Below are 13,225 nucleotides of genomic sequence, written 5' to 3'. Positions count from 1 at the left end.
CAATCATACTGGGGTTGACTATATTACATCGTTTGTTTTTTTTTATTCACAAACATAAGGCAACGAGACATTTAGGTGTTCATCTGTAAATCACAAATGGAAGACAAAACGTGACATGTATTCCTAATAAAGATTTAAAAGTGAGCATCCAAGGAAATTTAATGTGTTAACTGCACTACATTCTGCAGTCATACAGGACCAGAAGAAAATATGTACATCTACTGTACATGTTAACACACAAAACAAGCTTTTGAGTATTAGTTACCCTGTCTTACTGAACAAGGGACCTGCAAATAATAAACCAAATAATTAAAAGTTCATCTATCATTTCACTTCCACTAATCAGTCTATTGACCAGTCTGAAATTAAAAAGACTAAAAAGAAATTCAGTCTTAGCAGGAAGAACTAAAGATATGTGGATGATGAAGTCTCAGTTCCACTGCTGATTCAGCAGGCAGCTTCAACAGCCCTGGATCTTCTCCTTCTACTTTAAAGCTTGGAGAAGGGCACGTCTTTCGGGCTCTTCTTTTCCATGGCTGCCTGTGCTGACTTCATAAGATCCTGTGTCTGCAACATGCTCATGTTCCAAGTAGCCTGGATACGCAGAGTAGAAATCTCAGATTTCGACCGCTCTACTTTGTGTTTACGGCCATACTATGTGTGCATGGGTCTACCTTAAGGCTAAAAATGCTATTCATGTCTTTAGCAGATTCTTACCATGTAGTCTAGGCCCTCAATCACACTGTGGTCTCTGGAATAGAGGAGGTTGATTTTGGTTCCCTGGACAGCGACGGGACTCCGGCCTGCAATCTCACCTGCTATTTCCAGAGCTCCAGCAATCATTGACTCTTTATCAGGGAACACACGACTGCAGAGATGAAGAACAGAACATGCACTTACTTTCATTTATACAAAATAATGAAGCTACATGAAAAAATACATGGTACAACCCAAAGTCACATTCTTCTGTTATTATTCCATATCTTCCATATGTCAGTCCAGAATTTCACGATTTTGTGATCACAGAAATTAACGCAAAATCAAGAAAACTCCACAATATTCAGTGGAGCTTCCACTTTTTCAAAGTTACTGCAGATTTGCGTCAAAACGTGTCATGACACGTCATCACCACAACAAGCCTTCAGCAAAAGCCCGCTGCGATTCACATGCGTCGAACATGAGTACAGCTAAAAGGACTCGTTTACAAACAAACATGACTGCGAAAGACTGTACAAAACAATTTCGTGCAATTACAATTTCACCAATGCAAGTAGTTTTCTGCAAAGAAAAGCACAAAAACTCAGCTAAATAAATAAATAAATAAATAAATAAATAAATAAACTCCGCAAAATCCTGAATGGACTGATAATTGCTATTTAAAAGGGAACATCATCAAATAACAACACTGCAAGAGTTGGTCAAGCATTAAATCTTTTTGGAAGGGGAAGCCGCCATATTTCTTCTTTGCCTTCAGTAGTTTAGCAAAAAAATGACAAAAATGTTGCCATTTTTGTTCTGATTTCAAGAGAGTTATAAATAATTTTATTACATAATTTAAAATAAATAAATAAATCACAGTACACCTTATTCCAGTGTGCTATATCACACCATATACTTCTACAGTCCATACACAAGACTAATTATTGACATCCTGATATAGTGAAAAGATTGCATCTTGCAAAATAATTACAAAAACTTGCAGTTTTATAAGCTCTAAGATTAAGATACAAGCTCTAAATATTACCTTTTATTACAGGAAATTCATTAATGGATCTAAAGAAAGCTCAGATTATGAAAGACAGTCAGACATTGCAGAAGTCCTGCAATTTATACATTAGGACTTTTAGCTTAAGATTTTATCAAGTGAGGAATTTGTTTATTACATGCAAAATGCTTTATTTTGGAATTGTATTATATATTTTAGAATTGTATTACAATTTATAACTTGTATTTAAGGACATTCATTGTCCGCTCTGACTCTAAATACGTGGTGTGTTAAAGGAAAGTGCACTTGTTTGGTGAAGGTACTGTAAACGTCTGTTTGTCTCACAGTTGATATTAGATTAGTCTTATTATCGGTTGTAAAACAAATAAATATTGTGCGCTACCCCAATAAAATAAAAAAAATAAAAAAAAAGCCTTTCTCAGAATTTTCTCTCCCTTCAATTTCTCCTCTGTTCACTTATACATATTTCTTACTTAGGTTTTCTAATTCTGGAGTCACAATACCTGACTAGTCCACAGCTCTTGGCTTCATCAGAGTACATTTTCCTTGCAGTAAGCGCTAACTCATTCACCAAGCTGAAAGAAAGAAAAAAGAACACATTGCAGAAAACTATTCAGTTAGATTTTTACTTTACTTCGGAGTCCGGCGTTCTTACCTACGACTGCCAATGACTTTAGGGAGACGCTGCAGTGTTCCCACATCTGCTGCCAGGCCAATGTCGACCTCCTGAATAACAGGTAGCAGCAATTCAAAATTCAAAAACTATTTCTATAAAAAAATGCAGCAGGGTCTGAAAGTCTGAATTCAGTACAGAGAGCTGTTTTTATGTTAGCAGTTATGGAAAACTTGATCGAATTTTGATGCGTCATGCAAGATTACTTTGGGTGTTGTTAATCAACAGACGTATATGGCTACACAACAATTTCAAAACAACAGAAAACATGTCTGAACGGGATATTCAGATTTTCCAATTTTATACAAAGCTTTACTATGGTGGTTTTCACACTGGGCACGTTTGCTGCGGTCCGAATCCGAGTACGATTGTTCCCGGCGACCACCGGGTCTGATTTTAGTGTCTGATGTTAGTCTGATTTTAGACCAGACTTGATTCTATCAAACAACATTGCATTTGCATTCATCTTACGTCACCACAAACGTGCATCGAGAACACAACGTGACTCACCATATTTTTTTTTAAAATTATTTTGGTGCTATTATGCGCAGCAGATTTTATGCGCAGCAGCGGACAACTTCTGTGTCCAACAAAATCCTCTGTCACTCATGGTACATGTGTGTTGTAGAAACTAATAACATAGTCATTGGCTAAAACACACGCGCAGGTTACTCTACTTCCTGAGCAAGTGCGAACCCGAATACAAGTTGCGTTCACATTCACAGGACAATTCACATTCGCAGTTCCAGTGTAACCGAACTCGGACCACCTTCTACAGGTAGTCTCGGGTTCGGTACCGCAGTGCACTTCCCGGTCCACATTACAACTTTCACATTACCAACGTTTCATGCAAACTGCTGTTTTGGACTAAATTTCCAGCGTGAAAGCCCCGTAAAACAGCTACACTGCAGAATTTTTCTGTCTTAAAATGTACAAATTTCAGGTTTTGGAGTTCTTCTTTGATAAATGACAAGATGTTAATATCATAAAATAGTCCACTTTGTATTAAAACCAGACATTTGATGCTCACTGTGGTTTATTTAATCTTCAACAAACTGCAAATGTAAATAATTGTTCACAGTGTGCCCCCTTGTGGTCAATTCTTTCACAGGGGCTTGTACGAGTCAAAACAATCAGCCCATTTTCATCTTCTTATCACTTACTATCTCTATATATGACCATATGGACAAAAATAACTTGTTTATAGATCTTGGTGTAAACATGTAAGCAAGCAATGTATGGCAAGTTAATGTTCCTCATACCTTCACCTGAAACCAGGCATCCTGCGTGCACAGACGAATATCACAGGCTGTGATTAGATCCACTCCTGCGAAAGAAGAAATCAGATACACAAAAAAACTGTTAGTAATTCAGTCTCCTGCAGCTAAATATAGAGTGAAAGCCCCAGTAAAAGATAACTCTCTGATGGTTAAAGCTTTGCAGGAAAAGTGACACCACAACTCTGGAAATTTCCATCCATATTTTTTGCTGTGTGTATGAGATGATGGTACTTAACACCCAACAGACCTGCTCCCACACACGCACCATGCACTGCCACCACCACGGGCTTTGGACACTGCAGACACATCAAACACAAAGTTCAGTTTATATACACGACAATGTATTACTCTAATAGGTTATTGATTGTGCAAATACTAAATGCATGTAGAGCCCCTATATGCTTTGCGTTTAATTTATGTAAGGAATATAAATGTGATTATAGGAAAGTAGTTAACGATCCAATGAAGTGGAGTGACCGTAACCACCCCAAGGTATAACTGCACATACTGAAGTGTTTTATTCCCCTTATGCCACAGCAAGTTGTCAACAAGTGCATTTCTTTATTAATTAAAGAAGAACATGTCATACATATTAATCTATTTTAAAGGCTGACCGATGTGGATCTTACAGATGCCGATAACCAAGTCGGGTAGCACCTACTAATAACTGATTAATACTGAATGAAAATATAACACTCAATGGAAAAATTAGGTTTACTTCATTACAAAAATAAACAGTACTGACTGTACCATGAAAATGTACTGTACTTTTTTTTAATGAAATAAATATATAAATACTAATATATATATATATATATATATATATATATATATATATATATATATATATATATATATATATATATAAACTATTAATAATATTAAAGTAAATAAAAGATGTACATCCAAACTGAACCAGAAAGTAACACTCCAAATAACAAATAATAATAGAGACATCCAAAATGAATAAAAAAAACCCCCACAACAAATAACACAACAAAATTTGTCAGTAATAAAAAATTAAAACTCCCTCTTTTATTTATATTTCATACTGTATAATGACAGTGGACCTTTCTGTGCCTCTCCCACAACGGACGGAACTGGGAAGGACTATGCTGATAACTGATTTCTGGGAGTATCTATTATCAATGCTGATTAATAGGCAAAACCAATCAATCGGTCGACCTTTAATCTATTTATGTGGTGCATCCACCACACAAGGCCCTGTGAATTTGCTATTACTAAAGAAACAATAACATATTAGAACAACATTAATATAAATGTATGATTTGCCTTGCGGATGGAACTATTGTCAGAGCTGTTATAGATGATCAATTAAATTAATATCTTCTGACCAGTGAGAATCAAGTATTTAACAGGATTGTGGAATAAAAGCTAATAAGAGGTTAGTTATTTAAAAAATAATAATAATAAAATAATAATAATACAATAAAAAATGAAGGCTACCTTTTCAATGACAGAGAACGTGTTTTGGTATTTGGAAATGATGTGGCGAAGATACCATGCTATCCTGGCTGTATCGTCTCCCTGGGGCTGCAGCAAATCACCAGCAATGTCCATAAGGTCAATACCTATACAAAATGAAAGTGGATTCTTTCAACAAAGACAGAAACATAAACAATGGATATGTCTCAAGCAGCTCCATAGTTCAGTAGTCAGGACACTGATCAGGGAGTCAAGCATTTTAAGTGCTGTCTCAATTGCAAAATCCTTCCAGTGCACTGGAACGTTCGCTCCCTAAAAAAATCCCACAATGCACCGCAAAAACCAGAGAGCATCGATACTCACTATGTTCCCTTACTGGAAATGACATCATGTCTCTCAGCTAATGTCTCTCTCTAGTATCTGGTTTAAAATTAGCTCAATGTGCAAAACCAAGGTGGCTGATTTGTGTCCATTGTTGCTGAATATTTTAATGGTGCTATACTGAGAGCTATTGTAAATGCACTGTAGCACTTGTCTGTCCTGCAGACTTCATAGTTGAAAATGTTAACTGCTTGCTCCCAAGACTTCTTTAGTGCAGATGAACACCTATAACTTACACATAATGTCTGGTGTAACTGTTCTGCTAGACCTGACCAGATTTTCTCGTTGACTTCATGCCAATAAAGGGTACAATCAATACCCAGACAGCTGAATATTCTAATAACATGCTCCTTCGACAGTGGGACAATTGAGAGTGTCCTGACCAGCTGTCTCACGGTGTAGTACGGAACTGCCCCGCCTCCAACCACAAGACCCTACAGCGAATTGTGAGGACAGCTGAAAAGATCATCGTGGTCTCTCTACCCATCAGACACCTCCTTCAACTACCAGTGCATCTGCAAAGCCACCAGTATTGTGGAAAACCCTTTTCACAGACTATTCACCCTCCTACCATCTGGCAGAAGGTACAGCAGTGTCCGTGCCACCATCAGCAGATTCTGCAACAGTTTCTTCCCTGAGACAGTCAGATTACTCAACACACTGCTGCCTCCCAGTGCTCACCTGGGCTAGTCAAACACCTCACCCAGTAAGACTCATAGCACTGCATACCGCACTAACCCAGTAAGACTTTACATACCTGCACTTTATACTATGGAACTATTTTTGCTGCCATTATTGCTGCAATATATGTGCTGCTACATTACACAGTAGCTTACAGTTTACAGTCCATGTTCTGTGTATCTATTGTCCTGTGTATTTACTGTCCTGCGTATTTGCTGTTTTGTGTTTTTATTGTTTTGCACTTGTCTCACACAGTTGTGCATGTGCACTTTATGTACTCTTGCATACTGTTCTGTGTTGCATCATGGTCCTGAAGAAATGTCACTTTGTTCCAATGTATACAAGCTATATAGAGGAATGACAATAAAAACCCATGTGACTTGACTAATGGCACCTCAAACGGTTAAATGTGTATACGAATACCTGGGCACATCCCTAATTAGAAAGACTATTAACTACTAAGCTCTAAATTTAATACATATTACAGTAGGAAAGAATAAGGATGCTTGTTAAATTAAATTAACCTCACTTAGTGTTGTGGTTGTAGCACATGGAGCCATTGCTTATAATAGTACTGAACAGCTATGAGAGAAAAAACACTGCAAACCTACATAAAAATGAAAGCATATTTCCAATTCTGGAAAAAAAAAAAAAAATATATATATATTTTTTTTAAATGACATACTGCTGTACCTGCAGTGAAGATTTTCCCGGCACCCGAGAACACCACCACACGGCACTTTGAGTCTTCAGCAATCTGATTAAAGCATTCAATCATTTCACTGTAGGGAAAAAAAAAAAGCACTAACGATGTTATTATGCAAAGTTGCCTATAACGGAGTATAAAGCCAACACCTTATATAACAAAACAAAGAGAGGTCCAATGCAACAAACCAGAATTATACATGAGGGAAATTAACACTTTTTTAGGTAAATGTCTTCCAAAATTTTTTTTCATACTTTCATTTATTCCTCTCTCCCCCCCCCTAACCCCCCAGATAGCTTTTAAGAACGCTTTTGACAAAAGAAGAATGTACTGAAATCGTTCTCATGCCTGGATCAGGAAGCTGTGGCAAGGATGGACTAACAGGAAACATGGCAAGCACAGCAAACATACAACACAGTTTCCAAACTTATTAACAAATTCAAAAAGACTGGAAGTGTTGCAGACCAACTGAGAAGTGCAAGTCCACTGACGAAGGCACAACCGACCTGGTACTGGCAAACATAGTCCCTTATGTATGGAGACTTTTGGAAAACCGTGTAGTTATGTCCATTTTTTGATGGAAAAACATACCTCCAGTAGGCCTTGTTCATGGCGTTGCGTTTCTCCGGTCGGTGCAGCTCTACATGAGTGATGTGATTGGCGGGGTGGGTGACTGACAGGGTGGTGAAGGGTGGAGTGGGGCCTCCTGAAGTCGACATGGCTCGAACAGCATTCAGAGTAGGAAACCACAGGCTCCTGTCTGATAAACACCAGTCAACAGGTTAATATGATGACAATTTACATAAATGAATAAAGGACACAAGACTATGGCCCCATACACAGTGAGTGACAATTTACAGACAGAAAAGTGACTGAAATCTTTTTTGGTGCTACAATACATAAATCATCTTAGTCCTAGTTGGTTTATGTTAGGAGACATTAATGGAGCATTTTTGAAAGGAATCTCCAGTGTCAACACAGTAAAGGTCAGGGGTAAAGCTATAAGTTTTCAGATACAGGTAAGTCTTCAGCACAGAGGACATTTTTGTGGCCCTATTGGTAACATGACAAGCAGCATTTTTGCTTTGCTTTATATTAAAAAAAAAAAAAAAAAAAAAAAAAGGGTTTTTTTTTTTGTTTGTTTAAAAAAAACAAAAAACACAATAGGTGAGGGAAGACCTGCTGTGAGAACAGCAAGTGAGAACAGGAAAGTGTTTTCCATTCTACAACATTTAATGCAACTAAACACCGATCAGCTACAACAGTAAAACCACTGACAGGTGAAGTGAATAACATGAATAACATCGATTATCTCATTACAACAGCACCAGTGAAGGGGTGGGATATATTAGGCAGCAAGCGAACGGTTGGGGAAAAATGGGCAAGTGTAAGGATCTAAGCAAATTTGATAAAGGCCAAACCGTGATGTCTAGATAACTGGGTCTGAGCATTGCCCAAACGGCAGGTCTTGTACCTACCAAAAGTGGCCCATGGAAGGACAACTAGTGAACTGGTGACAGGGTCAAGGGCGCCCAAGGCTCACTGATGTGAGTGGGGAGCACAAGCTAGCACAGGCAGTGTGATGTTCTGGACAATGTTCTGCTGGGAAACCTTGGGTCCTGGCTTTTGTGTGGATGTTAATGTACTTTGACACGTACCACCTACCCAACACTGCTGCAGACCAAGTACACCTCTTCATGGCAACAATATTCCCTAATGGCAGTGGTCTCTTTCAGCGGAATAATGTTCCCTGACACACTACGAAAAATGGTTCAGGAATGTTTTGAGGAATATGACAGAGTTCAAGGTGTTGACACTGCCTCCAAATTCCCCAGATCTCAATACAATTGAGCATCTGTGGGATGTGCTGGACAAACAAGTCTGATCCATGGAGGCCCGCCTTGCATCTTACAGGACTTAAAGGATCTGCTGCTATGGTCTTGGTGCCAGAAACCACAGCACACCTTCAGAGGTCTTGTGGCATCCATGCCTTGACGATTCAGAGCTGTTTTAGCGGCACAAGGAGGACCTGCACAACATTAGTCAGGTGGTTTTAATGTTATGGCTGATTTTTTATTTATTTTTTAACAAATTGTTAGTGCTGCCAAGCTTATGTGTTGCAAGGGGAATAAAACACTTTGGGATGTGCTGTTAACTCCACGTTGGGCTGAAGAACACGCCACCGTGTTCCGTGTTAAAGTTGTTCACCGTTCTTCACCGTGTTAAAAGTTGGTTTGACGTTGGACGTTCAATATTTGCAGAAATGTGGAAATTAAGGGACCGTCTCTAAAGTTACATACAACATTTTAATACACAATTCTAACTTCAATAGTATTTGAAGGGAATGATGTACAATCACAAAATCAACTGAAAAGTGTTCATCTAGGTGTCAGGTATGAGAAACACCTTTTAGATTTTTGATATTTATCAAAATAAGCTATTAAATCACATTTAAATTAAACATGAATTTCACTGCAGAATGGGCCCGTACACAAAATATACCATTATTTAAAGCTCAATAGCATTTGAAGTGAATGATGTACAGTCACAAAACCAACTGGACAGCATTCATCTAGGTGTCAGGTATGAGAAACACCTTTTAGATTTTTGATATTTAACCCTACAATGCATGAACCAAAAAAACCTTCACGAATGCATAATGGGGGTTAAATGGACCCATACTGGATTGAATGGTTTTCTTCAAAAGATAGATGTCCTATTAATGAAATAATTAAAAGAAATGATGATCCACGAATATTTTAAAATTTCAAACATTTTTATTTGTTTTCTTTTAATTTATTTATGTACATGTTTAGTTTGTGGATGGGAGCCAAAGGAATTCAAAATTATTTACATAGGCAGCACCTCCAGTCAACCTTTTGAGCCTTTTTGAACTGCTTCTCTGACACAGAAAGGCATGCCACATGAAACCACCACTTGCAGCAGTGACATTCAATCTGAAAAATGATCATAGTAATCTTATCAAATTGCTCAGTAATCAATTAGTTTCTCTCAGTCAGTCTCTCTCTCACTGTCTCTCACCCTCTCTCTCACATTCATTCACTCACTCTCTTACACACACAACACATATTTGTAAAAAAATGGTGTGCCCATAAAAATGTTATAACCATTGCTACACTACCCACCCAAAATGTTTTTGCACCACCACCTGGGGATTTTGAGGCAGCACATAATGAGCAGTAATGTCCCCTCTTGAATACTGAAAACATGCAGTTATATGTTAGCTCTGTTGGCAAATAGTACATACTGTAAATAGCATTAAATTAAAAAAATGTAACAAAATAAAACACTTATGCCATTTCATTGTTATGTCTTAAACTATTATGGATAAATTCACACATTTAAAATCCATATGCTGAGTTTATATGTTTCTGTAAAGCTGCTTTGAGACAATGTCCATTGTTAAAAGCGCTATACAAATAAAATTGAATTAAATTCAATTATTAAAGATAAAGATAATCTTTACATTTGAGAGACTGTTTCTCCGTACTCCATCTCATTCTCCATGAAGTGTAACACTTGCTGTGTAGTGATCTAGTAAAAAAATCTTGTCTCTGTTATTCACCACCACTTGAAAATAGCATTGGATTGTCAAAGAACAAAAGATAAAAAATAAATTATATATAGTTACCTCATCCAGTGTTTCATTAACATTTATTCAATATACTCAACAATGGCTTAACATTGTCATTTTTACATAAGTTAATATATTCCTCTATGTTCACAGATTATTTTTCAATTGTCATAAGAGCAATGCATTTCCCAAAGGTATGAATAACTTTTTCTTACCTCAACCACCAGCCATTTATGTGGCTGGAGTGTTTTCAGCTCTGAATGATGCAGGATATAAGACCTTTTTTTTTTTTTGTCCTTTGACTGTGTGACGGCAATGACTATCTCACATGCTTTCTTAGACCACAGAACTTGGATCTACCAAATATACCATTTTTTTAGCTTTAAAAAATGGTATATTTTGTGTACGGGCCCATTCTGTAGTGAAATTCATGTCTAATTTAAATGTGATTTAATAGTTTATTTTGATAAATATCAAAAATCTAAAAGGTGTTTCTCATACCTGACACCTAGATGAACACTTTCCAGTTGGTTATATGACTGTACATCATTCCCTTCAAATGCTATTGAGCTTTTTAAAAAATTTTATATTTTGTGTATGGGCCCATGCAGTAATAAAATACATGGCAATATTTATATATGATTTAATAGCTTATTTTGATAAATATCAAAAATCTAAAAGGTGTTTCTCATACCAGACACCTAGATGAACACTTTCCAGTTGGTTTTGTGACTGTACATCATTCCCTTCAAATGTTATTGAAGTTAGAATCGTGTATAAAAATGTCGTACGTAACTTTAGAGACGGTCCCTTAATTTCCGCGAATATCGAACGTCAAACCACTTTATTCCAGCTCATTAAATATATTTTTCTGTAACAACTCTGTCGTGTTTTATTCATTTATTATCGCTTTTTTTAACCTTGTTAAATACTTTGTTTTTCTAAACGTAAAAAAACCACACACACATCAATACAATTTCCATAATATTTAAAGAGTGAAACACCGGGAATCTTTAGATCTAAAATCGAGACGAACATATCGTGTGTTGTAAGTGCAGGGGTGATCTGTTCTGACACACCACTAACCCTTAGATTGGAGACACAACACATGGAAGGCTGTGACTTCTCACCTACTTTCATTCACTTGTTCATTGCGCAATCTACTTGTTTAATGCGATCCACTGCAAAAGCAAAAGGCAAATCATCTTATAATGAACCGTGACAATTACACAATCTAGAACTACAGCCATCCGTCTTCTGTACCGCTTATCCTTACTGGGTCGCGGGGAACCTGGAGTCTATCTCTGGGGACATGGGGAGGCGGAGGACACCCAGGACGGGGTATCTACAACATAGCTATTATGCTAAATTAAGGCTAGTTGTAGTTATAGTTATGAGACAATCCAAGCCAAGTGTACGCCAGATTGCTTTCGCTGTTTCACTAAAACCAAAAAGCAATGCTAGTCTCATGCTAGTACACACGTCTGCAGTACTCTTACTTACTTCCCAAAGCAGCAGCTCTCATAATGCAGTTCATTGCTCTTGAACCAGAGTTTCAGGTAGAAGTACAGATGCAAAGTCCAAACGCCTTCCTGTCTGTCTAAACGCACCATGTAAGGGTATGACAAGGTATCGTGTACACTTTACGTAGTTTTCTACATGCCCAATAGAGATTCAGCTTGGATTTGCGTTGTAAATATTTATAAGGGACGCCATTTTGGACCGTTTTTTTCTCATACGGAGCCTGAGAAGGGACATAAAACTCCGAGTATTATAGCCTATTCTAGAACATCTATAATTTAACCGTTATCTTCTGCTCTCGTGAAAATTTGACCTTTTTAAACTAAAATAGAAGCAATTTATAAATAACTTTTATACCACAGCGCGGTTGAATTTTCGATTCAGATTGGCTGGCAGACGTTTTGGGGTGTGCAATTATTTTTCAGTAAATGCACGGCTAAAGTAGTTCCAGTCAGGTCTTGTCCGCATTACAGATCCATATCACTTCGCCATGTCAACTGAAATAATGGAAAAGTTAGGATACTGTCCACCACAGCACACAGATTTAACAACAAACAAAATAACAGAAAACTACAATTTTCCAGAAGTATGTGAAGAATAATTGACGACAGGCCGTTGAATTATTAGAAAAATAATACGCACCCGAGGTGGTAATGTGGCCACGAGGCACTTAGAGAAAAAGAGAGCAAGAAAAAAAGCGTGAGAGCATGTATTATCAGTGCTCTCTCTCTCTCTCTTTAATTTATTTTTATTATTTATTTATTTATTTATTTATTTTTGCAGTGCGGCAGGGGGCATTATCTTGCTGAAAGAGGCCATACTGTTGTCATGAAGGGGTGTACTTGGTCTGCAATAGTGTTTAGGTAGGCAGTACATGTCAAAGTCACATTCACATGAATGACAGGACCCAATCCAGTTCTGATGCTCATGTGCCCACTGTAGGCACTTTCGGCGGTGAACAGGAGTCAGCATGGGCACTCTGACGGGTCTGCAGTTATACAGCCCCATATGCAGCAAGCTGTAATGCACGGTGTGTTCTGACACCTTTCTGTCATAGCCAGCATTAACTTTTTCAGAAATTTTACTACAGTTGCAACCAGACGTACTAGCCTTCGCTCCCCGCGCAAATCAGTGAACCTTGGGTACCCGTGACCTTGACACTGGTTCACCGGTTGTCTCTCATTGGACCACTTTTGGTAGATACTGGGAAAACCCC

General features: G+C 37.7%; 1 protein-coding gene across 2 annotated transcripts; it reads right to left on the bottom strand.

Moving 5' to 3' along the window:
- Positions 1-23: 23 nt before the first annotated feature.
- On the bottom strand, positions 24-12,150 carry ech1 (enoyl CoA hydratase 1, peroxisomal). 2 transcript variants are annotated; one of them, XM_017496246.3, is made up of 12 exons: positions 10,381-10,429; positions 10,040-10,113; positions 9,748-9,850; positions 7,485-7,653; positions 6,881-6,969; positions 5,147-5,271; positions 3,927-3,975; positions 3,662-3,726; positions 2,382-2,452; positions 2,230-2,301; positions 718-868; positions 24-594 (listed from the first exon to the last, which is right to left on the bottom strand). In XM_017496246.3, exons 1-12 carry the CDS (start codon positions 10,412-10,414, stop codon positions 490-492), a joined length of 1,107 nt encoding a protein of 368 aa, XP_017351735.3. In that variant the 5' UTR covers positions 10,415-10,429; the 3' UTR covers positions 24-489. The 2 variants fall into 2 exon arrangements, with proteins under 2 accessions (XP_017351735.3, XP_017351737.1); XM_017496248.3 differs by lacking the exons at positions 9,748-9,850; positions 10,040-10,113; positions 10,381-10,429 and adding an exon at positions 11,992-12,150.
- Positions 12,151-13,225: the final 1,075 nt, after the last annotated feature.

This window comes from Ictalurus punctatus, chromosome 20 (genome assembly GCF_001660625.3).
Source record: "Ictalurus punctatus breed USDA103 chromosome 20, Coco_2.0, whole genome shotgun sequence".
NCBI classification, from domain to species: domain Eukaryota; kingdom Metazoa; phylum Chordata; class Actinopteri; order Siluriformes; family Ictaluridae; genus Ictalurus; species Ictalurus punctatus.
This window is presented reverse-complemented; position numbering and strand designations above follow the sequence as displayed.

Coding starts and splice junctions, on each gene's coding strand:
- ech1 (XM_017496246.3), bottom strand. CDS start 10,414: ATGAGATGGAGTACGGAGAAACAGTCTCTCAAAT. Junction 869..2,229: donor AAGAGCTGTGGACTAGTCAG/GTATTGTGACTC, acceptor TCATCTCTGCAG/TCGTGTGTTCCCTGATAAAG. Junction 595..717: donor TTGAGGGCCTAGACTACATG/GTAAGAATCTGC, acceptor CTGCGTATCCAG/GCTACTTGGAACATGAGCAT.